General features: G+C 61.4%; 1 protein-coding gene across 7 annotated transcripts; it reads right to left on the bottom strand.

The window, feature by feature from the left end:
• Window positions 1-144: 144 nt before the first annotated feature.
• Window positions 145-14901, bottom strand: LZTR1 (leucine zipper like post translational regulator 1). 7 transcript variants are annotated; one of them, XM_060121027.1, is made up of 21 exons: window positions 14615-14901; window positions 14124-14186; window positions 10723-10779; window positions 9301-9380; window positions 8820-8928; window positions 8237-8320; window positions 7386-7443; window positions 6840-6979; window positions 6181-6400; window positions 5631-5786; window positions 5154-5264; window positions 4805-4897; window positions 4622-4717; window positions 4385-4550; window positions 4043-4212; window positions 3789-3945; window positions 3016-3142; window positions 2780-2929; window positions 2107-2212; window positions 1946-2026; window positions 145-1690 (listed from the first exon to the last, which is right to left on the bottom strand). In XM_060121027.1, the coding sequence occupies exons 1-21, from the start codon at window positions 14812-14814 to the stop codon at window positions 1574-1576; spliced, it is 2541 nt and encodes an 846-aa protein (XP_059977010.1). In that variant the 5' UTR covers window positions 14815-14901; the 3' UTR covers window positions 145-1573. The 7 variants fall into 7 exon arrangements, with proteins under 7 accessions (XP_059977010.1, XP_059977011.1, XP_059977008.1 ...); XM_060121028.1 differs by having other exon boundaries at window positions 6181-6382; window positions 14615-14900; XM_060121025.1 differs by having other exon boundaries at window positions 4043-4717.
• Window positions 14902-14998: the final 97 nt, after the last annotated feature.

Below are 14998 nucleotides of genomic sequence, written 5' to 3' on the forward strand. Positions count from 1 at the left end.
TCAGCAGCTCCGTGTGTGAGGCACTTAACCACACACTTGACCTCCCTGCTGGGCCTCAGCCACAGCAGCCCCAAGAGCACCGCTGAATCATTTCTAGTCCTGGAAAAGGCCACACTGTGTTGTGTGGTTTGCTTTTTGGGGCCCTTGGAGTGAAACTTCGTTTATTCACGTTATGCACAGTCAAATGGCCATTACAGGAGGCAGACACAGAGGGCAAGGTCACAGGTGGTTCCCAAGCCTGCGGGCCGGCCGAGGTGCACCTTGCACAGGCCATTTCCTAGCTTGCTGGGCCTACAGGTGAGCACCCCTTGCCTAAGAATGTCCACCTGGGGCTTCTCAGCAAGGCCTGAGGAGTGGCAGATGCTGCGTTTACGTGGGGCACAACTAGAGGCAGGAAACAAGCTCTAAGGCTCAGGAGAGAGACTGTGTTTCCCCCAAAGTGGCTTCCTGGCAACCAGGGCAGAAGGGTTCTTGTTCCCAGAAGAGGAGCAGAATGGTGCCTTCCCCACTGGGGTGGACTTGGCACCTTCTGTCGGGACAGGGAAGGACTCAGTGGCCTGTCCTCAGTTTCTCAGTGCAGGCAGGAGCCTACAGGGCAGCCCAGGAGCCAGGAGAGCCAGCTCCGGGCCCCCAGGGCTCCCCTCAGGTGGGGAGGGGCCAGAGGCTGGCCTGCATTCCTCCCACCAGCCCTCCCACTATGTGACTGGGGCACCCTGGGTGGGGGTGGAGAGCTGCTGGCATGAACAGAACCAGGCAAGACTGGCTTATCCTGAGCCATCGGGCCACATGGCCCAGCTTCAGCTCCAGGAGGATGGAGGGCTGGAGCCACCGGTGGGGACTGCGCAGTGAGGTTTGGGTGCAGGTAGGACTGCTGTGGCTTTAATGGAGGCAAGCCTATGACAATAAATACTTAGGGACAGATGCGGGCCTGGGGCATCTCTGACTTCTCTCTGGAGCAGCCCAGGGCCCCCACGCACACACAGGTGGGTGGGATCCCACAGCCCCTCTGGATGTCTGGCCCAGTCCGCAGTGGCTGACCCTGCAGGCTGGGAGCTGACCTTAGGGCCCTTCACACCTCAAAATTCACCTGGAGTTGGACTCCATCTACCCAAGTTCTGGGTGGCAGGAGGAAACCCTTACACCAACCTTGATGAGGGTCTGGGGGTGCTGTGCGGCCCCCACATTGAGGGGTCTTGGCAACATGACCCAGTGGCTGGATGCACAAGCCATGCTGGGTCCCTGCTGTGTAGGGAGCCCAAAGCCAGCTCCCTGGTGGGCTCATCTCCCTCACTGGGCCCTGGCCAGGCCCCTGCCTCCTCCTGCAGTGTCCTCACCACTAAGCCCTGGCTTCCCACCCACACCTCCACCCTGGGAGAGGGTGCCAGCCAGGATCCCGCTTCACCGTCTGCTTCCTGTGGGACCTGTGTCCTCAACAGTGAGATGAGGCATTTGGAGTCCCCCACTCAGCTCCCTTCGGAGGCCCTGGGCACACGACCCCTCGGCCGCAGGCCCGAACGTGGCCAGCACAGTCTTTGCAGTGGGCGAGGCAGGGCGGGCAGCACCACGTGGGCCCTCATATGTCGGCACCCAGCTCTGCGCACTGCTTGTCTGAGATGTGGGAGGCCAGGGAGTCGATGATGTCCAGCAGTAGCTGCTGGCTCAGCGAGCGCAGTGTGGGCAGCTTGGAGACCTGCGGAGGCAACCAAAGGCCAAAAGGATGGAGCCGTGTTCTTGCCAGGGCCAGGTGGCCGAGGAGTCTTCTGGGGACTTGACCAACGAGTACGGGGTAAGGATCAGCCAGTGGGTGGACAGCTCTGCCCAGTTATCCCCAGAACCCACTGCTGCACAAGGCAGCCAGGGCCCCTCCCACCTGGCCCAGGCCACCGCCAAGGGGAGTATGTCCTGCAGACGGGGCAGGCAGCGCACTGGGTGGGAGGGCCCTGACCTTGGTGAACTGGTGCACGATGATGTGGAGGCAGTGCCGCTTCATGTCCAGCGCCTGCGTCTTGTCTGCTGCCTCCAGAATCTGGAACGGCAGGTTCCCTGAGGCACTGCCCCTGCCCCATACACCGCGCAGGCACAGAGGCCCAGGGCCAGGGCAGCTACCTGCAGCACGTTCTGCACCGTCACGTTCATCTCCAGGTTCTGCTTGCAGTACGCTTGCAGCCGGTTGTTGTAAAAGCCGTAGTAGTAGGGCGCCGCGAACAGGTAGCTGAGGGCTGGTTAAGGAGCTGTGGGCCAAGAAAGCCTTCCTCCCACCCAGCTGCCCTCTTCCCCCTGGGGAGCCACCAGGGACGGAGAAGCCCTGAACCAGGGCTGCTGCCTCTTGCTCAGGTCAAGGGGGGCCCACCCACCACAACAGCCGGGCTCCCATCCAGGCAGAGCCTCTACATGGGCTTTGAACCACTCAGGTGTCCAAAGCTCCATTCAGGATCCAAAGAAAACCACAGGTTCCTCTCCCCAGGAAAGTACCCACATGCCCATCTGCTGAAACATCCACGGCCTCACAGAGCCCTGAAGGGCATCCTGACCTCCCATGTTCAGACCCCCACAGACATGACCTGGCCAGGAATCACCCCACACGGAGCCATGACCCCTTCCTCTGAACCCACCCATCTCTCCTGACTGCAAACCTCTCTGAGCCAGCCAACCGACTGTTCCAGAGAACCCGGAAGAGACTGGACACTAAGAAGTCCTCAGGAAATCGCTTGGCCAGGCCAAGCCAGCAGGGCCCAAAGCTGTCCTGGGAATGACCCGGGAGCCCCAGAGGTGAGGATGCAGCGAGTCCTCGGGCGGCATGTTGACCTCGCCGTAGTAGATGTAGCGCAGCATGGACTCGAAGGCCTGCCTGCTGGGCACCATCTCCCCAATGGAGATGTTCACCTGGCCGTCCTCGGGCATGAAGGACCGGAACATGGCCTCAAAGTAGCTGCAGACGGTGGGCAGGCCCTTAGCAAGTCAGCCAGTGCCCAGCTGCCCACCCACCCATCCGCCCGCGAGACACACCCCACCCACCTGGAGCGGGCTGCCAGAATGGCCTTGTGGGCTGGCCGCGGGTGCCCATCCAGCAGCAGCGTGATGTCACAGAACTCCGCGCCCGCCCCCTCCAGGTATGCCTTCATGTCCTGGATCAGAGACGTGCCTGGGGGTGTAGAAGGGGCCTGAGCCAGAGAGCGGCTTCTGACTCAGGATGCAGGACCCCAGGGCACCACCTCCTGTGCATCTGCCTGTGTTGCCCCCCTGAACGAAACCCCCAGATCAGAGGCCTTACTCTGGCCCTTGAGGCTCTGTCCCCCCAGAGTCTGACCTTCTCCCGGACTCGGCCCCCTGAGCTCTCTCCTGCCCCAGTGCTGGTGCCCCCTCAGCTGTGTCACCTGGAGCTCATGGCCGAGGCAGCACAGGCCCCAGGGCCAGAGGGTGAAGGAGTCTGTGAGGTCCCTTCCTGGCTGGGTGGGGTTGGGACAGGGAGGCACCAAGTGTCTGAGGGCTGTGCCCATCCCTCACCAGGCCCAGATGTGGGCCCACCTAGAAGAGAAGCTGGGCAACTAATCGTGGGACCCTCAGCTCGCTGCTCGCTGCAGACCCTCATGCCTGGCGTCCCAGTCAGGGCAGCACTCGCTGGACAGGACCCATGTTCTCCCAGGAATGGTCCTGGGAGATGTCACCCTGGCACCCAGTCCGCTGAGCAGGTCTCTGCCTTGCCCGAGCCTGAGCCACCTGCGGTAGGACCCTGTGCCCAAGGTGGCTGTGCCCTGTCCACCACTCTCGGGGACCAGGTGGGTCCCTACCGATGTCCACGGGCTGGTCCGAGGGGGCGCGGGGAGGCGGCTGCTGCTTCCGCCGCACAATCTCCACGATCAGAGGAGATGAGAGGCGCTCGAACTCCTTCATCATGATCACCTGGTTGAAGTGGGACTCCTTCACCACGAAGTTCAGGCAGTGCTCCTGGACAGATAGGCCGCAGGCCACTGGGTCAGGCCTCACCGGACCTACCACAGCAGGTGGGGAGGGGGCACAGGCTGCCACGGACCCCACCCCGCACCTTGAGCTGGCCCAGTTGCAGCCGGGCAGCGCTCTCACACACGACCAGCACGTTCTGCAGGTCCACGGAGGCCTCGATGTACTGACGACACAATTGCTCTAGGCGGCACAGCTGGAAGCCCAGTGCCAGCTTGTACACGTCCATGATGAGCAGCACGTCCTCCACGTGGCCTGTGCCCAAGAACCCCTGAGCCTCTGGCGGGGCGTTGGGGGGGGTGCCCGGGCTCCCTCCGCAACGAGGTGGCTCAGCCACAGGTGGGGTGAAGCCTCGGAGACCCCGGCCACCCCCTGCCAGGGTGGCCACACCCCATCCCGTTCCCTCCCGCCCGCGGCGCAGGCCGACCTTTCCGCGGGTACTTGATCTTGTCTGTGTAGAGGAACTGCATGAGCACCTCGAAGGGCCGTGCCTCGGCCTCGCGGATAGCCACACGCAGCAGGGGTGGCCGGGCCCCACCCGCGGCCCCAGCGGGGCCCTCCCTGAGTGCCGGGGCCACCTCCTCCTCCAGCTTCTGTGGGCAGAGGAAGGGGCGCTCAAGAACACCCCACGGAAGCCTCTGCCCAGGCGGCGGGCGGCCCTCACCTGGGTCAGCCGCTCCCGCGCCTGCACGATCTTCCTGCGGAGCCAGCGGCTGCGTGCCGTGACGATGGCCACGTGGCCCTGCACGCATTCTTCCTTCTGCCGGAAGAGGGACACCTTGGTGGAGGGCGGGGGACACTCACCCTGGGGGCGGGGGCCGCCAGCGGCCACAGAAGGGCAACCCACCTCACCCAGCACGAACTCCACGTCGCAGAACTGGCGGCTCTCCCACAGCCGCCCATAGTCCTCGTGCAGCGTGCACTTGGGGTAACAGGAGAACTGCAGGCAGACACCACGCTGCTGGACAGGTCCGCCCAGCCAGCCCCCCACAGGCTCTGCGGGGGTCCGCCCGGCGCCTCCCGCACTCAGGTTCCAGAGTACCCGGGCCCAACCGCCCGACCCGTCAGAGGGGTTGCCGGCCCACCAGGTACAGCCTCGGCTCTGGCGCCAGACAAGCCCCGCCCCCGCAAAGCCCCGCCCCCCAGGGGCTCGGTTTCCAGTTTCCGCCTCAGGCCGGCAGCGCGGGCTGCCCCACCTGGAACCTGTACATCTCCCCGCTGCGGATATTGTTGTCCACGGTGCCCCCGAAGATGTACATGGCGTCGGAGATCACGGCAGCCGCGTGGAAGAGCCTTCCGCTGGGCAGCTGGAGGGGAAGGGACAGGGCGGGGTCTCCAGAAGCAGAGCTGGCTGAGGCCTGGCCGCGGCCAGGCTCTAAGCAAGGAGGGCACCGGTGGCCTGGAAGGAGGGGCCACAGGGCAGGACCCCCAACCCCCCCGCACAACCATGCGGGGAGGCGGGGCCTGTGTGGGCCCACAGACTGGACAGGCCCTGTGGCCCCACCACGTGGCAGAGGGTGCTGGGTGTCATGTGCTGCACCCATGTAGCCCGTCCAGCAGGCCATGGGCTCCCGGCCTCGCCTCACGTGCTGTGTAAGCCCTGAGCCTTGGCCTCTTCAGCACAGGACCAGCTTCAGGGCGTGAGGGGTGGGCATGAGGGTGCCGGCCCTCACCTCTGAGGCTGGCAGGGTGGGCTGCCTGGTGGTGGTGCTGCCAAAGTCCAGGCCAAACACATCCCGGGACTTCTTGCAGCTGCCCCGCTCCTCAGAGCCCAGGGCAGGTGCCTCCTCGGAAGCAGATGCTCGCTCGGGCATTTCGGCTCCACTGACCTGGGGGAGACGGGCAGGTGCACGGCCCCTCAGCAAGGGCCGGACAGGTGGCCAGAGACCACTGCTGTCCCCGCCTGGGGTGGGGATGGGTGCTGTGGGGACAGTGTGGGGGGAAAGTGACAGGATGAGGGTGCTCCCAGCACGGCTGAGATGGGAGCCTGGCTGCGGTCAAGGCATGCATCCCGGAAGAACATCCCCAGCACAGCGCCAATGCTGGGCCATGAAGTGTTAGCCCATAGGTGGTAAGATGGAGAACAGGCCAGAGGGGCCCAGGCCGGGGTCGGGCCAGGGCAATGTCCAGGACTGAGGGCCCCAGGTGTCCCAGCCTTGCTCCTGCTGGCTGTCTGGAGCCCCTGGCCCTGGGCCCGCCCATCTGTGGACCAGCAGCACTCACCTCACTGTCCGAGCTGGGCTGAATGACCTCCCAGGTCTGGAAGTCCACATCGTAGCAGTGCAGCTCGTTGGGGAGTGTGTTGTCAGCTGCGCCCCCAAACACGTAAAGGTGGCGGTCAAAGGCCACCATGGTGTGCCCGTAGCGCCGCTGCGGGGGCGGCGGAGAGCCCCGGAGCAGGTGCTCGGTGGGGATGCGTGTCCACCTGTGATGTGTGTTCACGCTGCATGTGAACCAGCGATGGGGTGGGGGTTCGTGCTCCCCTGCAGCCTCCACCTGGGCTCTGAGCCCCCCACCCCATTTCATCCTGGCACCAGCCCTGCCTGGCTCCTCGCAGCCCATCATGGGGTCCTGTCTCACCCTCGTCCCCCAACATAGAGCAGGCAGCAGGGGCAGGGCAGGAGGGTGGCACCTGCCCGGGGAGGCAGCTGCTGGAATGGGTGGCTGGCTGTCTTCACACTGGGACAAGGAGGGAGGCCGCCTAGGCCCGAGGATGCTGGGCTGCAGCCACCCCCCGAGGGGCCTGCGGGGTCTCAGGTCCAGGCTGTGTAAGGGCCCTCACGGCCCCGCTCCCAAAGTGCTGGCTGTGTGTGGAGCCCACACAGGCAGCCCCGGGCACTGGTGTGGTGTGCTAACGGGGGCCCCACCAGCAGGGCACTCACGTCTTGTTCTTGAACTCGAACTGGAAGAGATTGTTCGTTATCTTGGCCCCGCTCTGGCCTGAGAAGACAAACATCCTGTCCCTGCAGACGGCTGCTGGGAAGTTGCAGCAGGAGGGCGGGATCTCGCCGCTCTGGGCCACCTGCGTGGTTGGGGAAGCCATGAGCCCTTCTCCTGGTCCGGGGCCGACCCGCTGAGCTAGGGCTACATTCACTCCTGAACCTTCCGTGAGTGAGGGGTCATGGGTCCATTTTTGTGGAACAGCTTAAAGCCCCCATATGAATGGGCCCAGTTTTGAACAGTTGGGGCTGAAGCCTTCACTACAGGTGAGACAGGGCAGTGGTTAGACACACTGCCCAGGACCCCAACAGTAGCCGCCCCCACTGTGTTCAGAGAAGGGTGGATCAGCCCCAAACTGCACAAGTCACAGGCTCGGAGCCCGTAGTCATTGGGTAACCACCGCGGGTACAGTGAGAGGGCTGGGCCGGATGTCAGGAGGGCCTGGCGAGGCCAGGAACAAAGCGGCCTCCCCGGCCCCAGCCCCTCACCTCCTCCCAGCACGTTAGATCCCGGTCCTGGAGGCCGATGGTCCACATGTCGTTCAACCTGCATTAGGACAGAGGGGTCGGGACCCCACAGCTGGGCTGGCAGTCAGGGTGGGCCTGGGCCCAGCCAGGAGGGAAGGCTCCAGGAGGACAACGCACCAAGGGGGATTCTGACCAGGGGACTATGGAGCGGCCTCGGGGTGGGGGCTTCGGCTGCACTGAATCCCTGCTGGGCCGGGCCCCCTGGAGCCAGGAGAGGCCCTCACAGAAGCCACCACTAACCCTGCAGCACTTGGGGCTTCGGTAACGCTGAATTCCTGGGGAATGATCGTGTGCTGTTTTTGTAATCAGAAAAATACAGCAAAGCCAATGTTCTACAACAAGGAGGAAAGGGCCCATGACACAGGCAGGCACCTCTGTTGCCCTCCATGGGGAGGCGGGCCGGGTCTGAGCCCTGCCGCTGCCACCCTCCTGCTCACTCAGGTCACTGCTCACCGTGGGCCCGAGTATCCTCACCCCAGCCATTCGAGGGGCCACCACCCGACCCCTGGCTCTGATGACACCCAGCTATGGCCTCGGGGCTGTGGAGCCAGCACATCCTCGGCCAGCTGCACAGACATGGGTGGGCTCGCCACCCCCTCAGTCGCCCCAGGGGGCTTCAGGGGTGCCAGAACTTCTGTCCCCTGTGAGGGTTGGGCAGGGGCTCCACTCAGTGGCCCTCGTCCTGCCCATCTTCCTGTTCTCCCAGCCCTGTCTACACAACCACCCTCCTGAGAAACCCCCAGCTCGAATCCCCCCTCCCTAGCGCAGGAAGGCTGCTCTGTGCCTTGGTGCACTTCCGGGCTGCCACCTACCTGGCGTTGCCGTCATAGCCGGCAAAGATCCACAGCTTGTCACTGTACACTGTGGCGCCATGGGCTGACCTAGCGACTGGCAACCTGGGGCAGGAGGAGGGGGTGAGCAGGGAGGCTGCCCCATGCAGATCTGAGCCTCATGGCCCCATGAGGCCAGGGCCACAGCCTACGAGTGCCGCCGCCGCTGGGCCCTGGGGCTGCCGTGCCCACACCTGGTGACCGGAGCTCTGGGGACTCCAGCTGGGCCACTGGGAATAAGGGACAGTGGCAGAGGCTGAACTCATGAGGCTGGGGCAGCTGGACAAGGATTCACATGTTCAAGGGCACAGAGCCCTTTCCCAGCTCCCACCCAATATCAAGGGGGTGCGTGCAAAACAGGGCCAGAGAAGTGCCATCCACAGTACACTTGTCCCTTCTACCCTCTGGAAGGAGGGTATCTAAGAGCCGGGGGAGGCGCAGATAGGAGCGACTGGCAGTTAACGCCCATCATCTGTAATTCTACAGAGCTGATCCAGGCCCGCTGCCCCCCGAGACCCAGCACGGCAGCCTGCACAACGCCAAAGGTCTCAGCAAAGTCTCTCACCGTCCTTCAATTTTCCACTCCGTCCACTGGCCAGTTGCAAACTTGTACTCAAAGAGATCATTTTTATTCTTCAAGTTAGAATTGGAATAAATGTCCCCAGTGTAGCCCCCTGTAAAGGGAGTGAGAAGCCATCACATCCAAAGGCAGCAACTCAGTCATCAAACCCAGGGGGTTGGGGCAGGATCTAGCCTCAGTTAAAATGTACTCTGGGACCCCTCTGACCCTCGGGGGCACCTCCTGCCTGCCTGCCCCTGCTCGAGGCTCTGGTGACAGAGGAGCAGAACCCTGTGTCCTGCCCCTGGTTGGGGGACACCAGCCTGGCCACAGAGGCAGACAGTTCCACCCCCAGGAGATCAGGACGGTCAGGGAAAGGGGCCCATGAGAGGGCCTCAACCCAGCCCAGGAACTCAGAGGACAGTACACAGAGAGGCTGGCCAAGCACAGCACATGGTCGAGGCTTGATGGGAGGAGGGCCGCTCACCAAAGACGAACATGCTGCTGCCATAGACGACGGCCGAGTGGTGGTAGCGGGGAGCAGGAGGGGTCCCAGTGGTGAAGGCCCTGGTGGGAAAGAAGGGGCAGTGGGTGTCGGCAGGGGGCAGCCCCCCTCACCCCCAAACTTCTTTTTGCTTTTGTATTTTGAGGGTAATACCTGTCTCGTTATAGAAACCTTAAAATATTGCCAATAAAGAAAACCCCAAAAAACAGCACTGAAACATATGTATAATTCCTTTGCCAGAAACCACCATCCACACCTTGAGCATGCCTCCCCACCACCTTTCCCAGGCATATTTATGCGTCTGAGTAATTGTTTTAAATGGATCATGTGGTAGATGTCTTTGCTACTCTGGAACCATCCACACCTGCATCCCCACAGCTGCACCATATTCTGCAGCATGGGTGGTCCACACATCTTATTTATTGAATTAAAAACCGGTTTATACTGCTTTCCTGGGGCTGCTCCTTTTCAGAGTTTTATACTTAAGCAATTTTTAACAAAGAATTATAAAGTCTTGAGAGTGATTTTTAAATTAATCTGTAACTCTTGGACACATTTTACAATCAAGTGTGAGAGAAATAACACACAAACTTCCAAAGCAATACAGCACCACCCGGGTGTCTGGGCAAGGGGTGATGCCACCTGTTGGGCCACATTCAGCAACTGTGAGTACTGGGCGTGGACATCCTCCTCTGTCGAAGCGGGGCAGTGAGACCCCAACCCAGAGAGCAGCGCCCAGAGCTGCTGCTGAGTCTGGTGCCGAGGGGCTCCTGCACAAGGAGATGGCATAGCTCAGGAGGAAGCCCAGCACCTCCTAATCCTGGGATCTTTTTCTCTCCTCAGCTGTGAGCTGCTCCCAGTGGGGGCTGGACTGGAGCAGATGGGCACAAATGCGCAGTGCTCAGAGATGGCAGGTGTCATGCCCGAGGCCACACAGCTGGGAAGGGAAGCCAGGACCTACAGGCTGCCCACTGCCTGTGTGGGGTCTCCTGCCAGAGGATGGGCCCCACAGGGCAGGGAGGGCAGGGGAGCCGCTGCTGCCAGCCCCTGGGCGGCACCCTGCAGCAGCAGAGACCATCCTGGAACACCCCATCAGCCCATGGTCCCCCTGTCGGCTCCAGGAGACAGGCCTGGTGACTGAAGAGCTCTCCTGAGGCAGAATCGAAGGACCCACAGCTGGATCAAATAGATCCCCTTAAGTAACAGGATCCAGAAAAACCAATCTCAGCTACAGACCAGAAAAGAAAGCCAGGAAATAGAGGGGATCACTAAGAGCAGTCCTGGGCGCTGTCATCTCCTCCTCGAAGCTTCTCTAGCTCTCCATGAGCAGGACCTGGCTGGCAGTCAGGCCCCAGTGGTGCTCCGTGTCTAGAGAAAAACAGGGCTGGAACTGGGGACACCCACCTGCACCAGGAGCAGTCCTTCACGTCGAAACGAAGGAGGTCGTTGAGCATCGTCTTCCTGAAAGACAGCCAGGGACCCGGGAGATGGACACTGTGCCCGGGGGTGGGGGCAGCTGTTTGGGGGACTCAGCCAGGGCCAGGCAACCAGCTGATGCCAGAGGGACCAGAGAGGTGACCCCAAAGGAAGCTCCCCAGCTGGTTCAGAACCAGCCTGCCTGGGGTCAGGACTTAAGCATGATCCCAGGCTCCTCACGCCTCACCCCCTGTTCCAGAATCCCCACCCACACGCCCACTTGTGGGCTGCAGCACCCCTTCTCCGAGGCTGCGCCATACGACGCAGACACTGGCTCACATGTCAGAGGAGGTCCCTTGCCTTCTCTCTCTTCCTGCCACCTCTTTATTGCAAAGCTAATGTAATAACTACATTAAAGATACAATAAAGCAGGGCTTCCCTGGTGGCACAGTGGGTAAGAATCCGCCTGCCAACGCAGGGGACACGGGTTCAAGCCCTGGTCCAGGAAGATCCCACATGCCGCGAAGCAACTAAGCCCGTGTGCCACAACTACTGAGCCTGCGCTCTAGAGCCTACGAGCCACAACTACTGAGCCCAACTACCACAACTGCTGAAGCCCATGCGCCTAAAGCCCGTGCTCTGCAACAAGAGAAGCCACCCAACGAGAAGCCCGTGCACTGCACCGAAGAGTAGCCTCCACTCGCCGCAACTAGAGAAAAGCCCGCGCACAGCAACCAAGACCCAACGCAGCCAAAAATAAAAATAAATTAAAAAAAAAAAAGATACAATAAAGCAGAAAGCAAATCCACTGGCCATCCCACCACCTAACAAGACCCGCACGTTGGGGCGTCCCTGGTGGTGCAGTGGTTAAGAATCCGCCTGCCAATGCAGGGGGCACGGGTTCGAGCCCTGGGCCAGGAAGATCCCACATGCCGCAGAGCAACTAAGCCCGTGCACCACAACTACTGAGCCTGTGCGCCTAGAGTCCGTGCTCCACAACAAGAGAAGCCACCACAATGAGAAGCCCGTGCACCACAACGAAGAGTAGCCCCCGCTAGCCACAATTAGAGAAAATCCACACACAGCAACGAAGACCCAACTCATCCGAAAATAAATTAATTAAAAAAAAAAAGACCCGCACGTTACCACCAGCCCTTATCAGTAAGAGAGAGAAGGGCGTCCACCCAACAGGAGCCCAGCACCCCAGCCTCCTCATTTAGCCTCCGCCTCCAGGAAACAGCCTGGGAGACCAAAGGGCCTGCCTGAGGCCACGGAGCCAGGGGGCTGGGGCTGGGAAGCAGAGGCATGACTGTAGTCCCTCCCCTTTCTCATTTGTACCCCCCGCCCCAGCTACATGAGCACCTTTGTAGCCAGTCTGTACAAAGTTGCAACTAGAATGAGACAAATTCCTATCCTGTTTCTTAGTGTCACATTGTACAGAAAATGTTTCTGCTTCTCACTACACAGTTGTCACTCAAACTCCACCTGCTACAGAACACTCCAGGGGGATGTCCCCACCCGCTGCCCTGCGCTGGACGCCAGGCCTTTTCTGGTTCAGGGGATTCTCATTAAGGCTGCAGTAAACATCTGTGGGCGGATGCCTCTTCCTCATTTTATTCCTTCAAGTGACAAACATTTATTGAATTGTCTGGGTGCTGGAATACAGGTCCAGCCCTGGCTGAGGAGACAGAAATGAAACATCTGTGTGCCTGGGGGCCAATGGAGCCAGTAAGAGGTGCAGAAGGGGAGGGGGCGCTGCTGGCTGGTCCGGTTAGTCCAAGGGGTGGGGGAAAGCCTCACTCACAGGAGATTTAGAGGAGGGGCAGGAAGGGTGGGAAGCAGGGAACAGCCAGCGAGAGGGGCTAACCAGGAGGATGCTTGGTGCAATCAGGACACTGCAAGGCAGAGGTGTCACCCAGTGCAGCACAGACAGAGGCAGGGGAGCTGTGGGTGCAGACGCGGGCAGGGCCTCACAAACTGCCAGGAGGGCTTGCATTTTTACTCAGAGGGAACCATCCCAGGGTTATGACTCAAGAAGGAACACACTCTAGCTGGCTGCACATGGGAAGAGAGACTGAGGAAGACAGGCTGGAAGCCAGGGGCCACGCCCAAGAGACCCTTCTATCCAGTCTGAAGGTCCCCGTGGGGGCTTGCCCACTCTGTCAGCCCCAGGTCAGCTCCTCCAGGGAATCCTGCAGGACCATGGCTGCAGCACCAATCAGAGGCCAGCCCTGCCTGGGCTACAAGCCAGAGCCTATGGTTGAGAGGCAGGGACAGGACTCAAGGGCAGGATGAGTTGTGTGCCAACACCACACCCTCAGCACAGGGACACCTCTGTCCTCAGCCTCTCACAGCCCTATGCTCACTGACCCTCAGGAGCACCCTGCAAAAGCAGGGCAGAGGCCCACCCCCTTCTACAGAGGAGACCAGGGTGCAGTTGGTGGCTTTAAGCCACCTGCCCCAAACCACAAAGCTGTAACCTGAACTGAGCCCTGTCTGTCCAGGAGCCCAACTTCAGCCCCACATCAAGCAGGCTCCCAACCTTCCAGAGCCCTGGTGGGCATCCCTAGCCTCTCCTGAGCACATGAAGGGGTGGATGAGGGACAGAAGCCCAGTGGATGCCGGGCAGCACAGTTCTACACTGTCCTACTGCTGGGTGGTTGCCCATACTGACCCCTCTGCTCGGGACACTCTTCCTCTTTTGCCTGGCTCACTCCTACTCATCTTTCAGGTCATCAGCCCCCCAGGAAGGCTTCCCTGACCAGACCGGACCAGACCAGACCCTGCCTCCTGGTGCAGAACAAGCCTGCCTGCTGTGCCTGCACCCTGCACTTGATGTGGTCCCGCCCTCGCTAAGACAGCTCTTTCCTTCTGGGGTGGTCCAGCTCCTGGGAAAAACACTCCAGGAGAAGGATGCGGCTGCACAAACTAAGGGTTCACCTCGGCCATTATTTCACCAAAGGAAACCAGCCACTGGGAACTGTTCATGGGATGGAGATGTGCTATCAGGAAAAGCTGTTTGCTGGGAATGTACAGCAAAATGTGGGAAAACCCTTACAAAAGTGAAAAATGGGGGAAGGAAATAAATCTGTATCCTCCAAACCTTCTCAACTGCCATGTGAGCATGTGGATGAGGCCCAGAGGGAGGCGCAGGGAAGAAGTGCCTGGCAGGGGTGGCAGCCATGGCAAATGTGTTTCTTTCAAGGCTGTGTCCACTCACTCAGAACAAGAGGGATATTTCCATGTCCTGAGTGTGCTGCAGTGCTGAGGGAGCCTCACTGATTTGGAAGCTGAGGCCGAGTGCTTAGCTAATATCTGGAGAGATGGCAGTGGAGCTGCAGAGACCCAGTCCCCACCACTGTGCTTCTCCCTCCTCAATCCAGACTCACCCATTGTCTCCACCAAATACATAGATGGCATCTTTATAGGCCACCACTGTGTGCTTGCTGCGCCTGGAAAGAGAGGGGTGGGTGGCGGTCAGGCTAGGACCCTCCTGGGGGCACCCAAGGAATGAGGCTTGGCACTGAGGCTCCCACAGAAGTCGGATAACACCTCTCAACTGCCAAGATCGATGGAGACTCCTGAATTCCACCAGTACCCCCAAAGGACTCTGCATGTGGGGACCCCTGACACTCCCACCCCCCTACCGAGCACCTGGGGCCCCAGCTCGAGACCCACAAACACAACTTAACTCTAGTACCCTGCCCGGGGCCACCCCGCTCCGGGACTCCCTCGGAAGCCCCTCCCCTGCCGTGGACAACCCCCCCGCCCCGCCATTACCGGGTCCCGCTCCGGGACACGGCGGCCCGGCCTCGCCCCAGCGCCCCGCCTGGGACCTCCTCAGACACCCCCTCCCCAGGACCCCCACGCCCCGCCGTACCGGGCCCCCACGAACTCGTCGCAAGGCGGGAGGCGCCGCCAACGATGCACTGTCTCAAAGGGCCCGAAGTTGAGCGTCAGGTACTCGACACTGTCCGAGCAGCTGTGGTCAAAGTCCACGCTCGGGGCCACCTTGGACCGCGCGCCACCGGCCAGGGCCCCGGTCCCGATCGGGCCGCCCGAGCCACCCGGCCCCGCCATGCCGGGTCCACGCCCGATGGGCCACCGGGTCCGCGGGACGTGCGGCCACCGCCCCGGGCCGCCCCCGAGGGACTACATTTCCCGGCGAGCCCTACACCGACGGCGCCGCACTTCCGGACGGTGGCGCACTCCGGAGCGCCCTCACTTCTGGGCGAGCTTTGGAGTCCTAGTGACTCTGAGGGCC

Source organism: Lagenorhynchus albirostris, chromosome 14 (assembly GCF_949774975.1).
Source record: "Lagenorhynchus albirostris chromosome 14, mLagAlb1.1, whole genome shotgun sequence".
NCBI classification, from domain to species: domain Eukaryota; kingdom Metazoa; phylum Chordata; class Mammalia; order Artiodactyla; family Delphinidae; genus Lagenorhynchus; species Lagenorhynchus albirostris.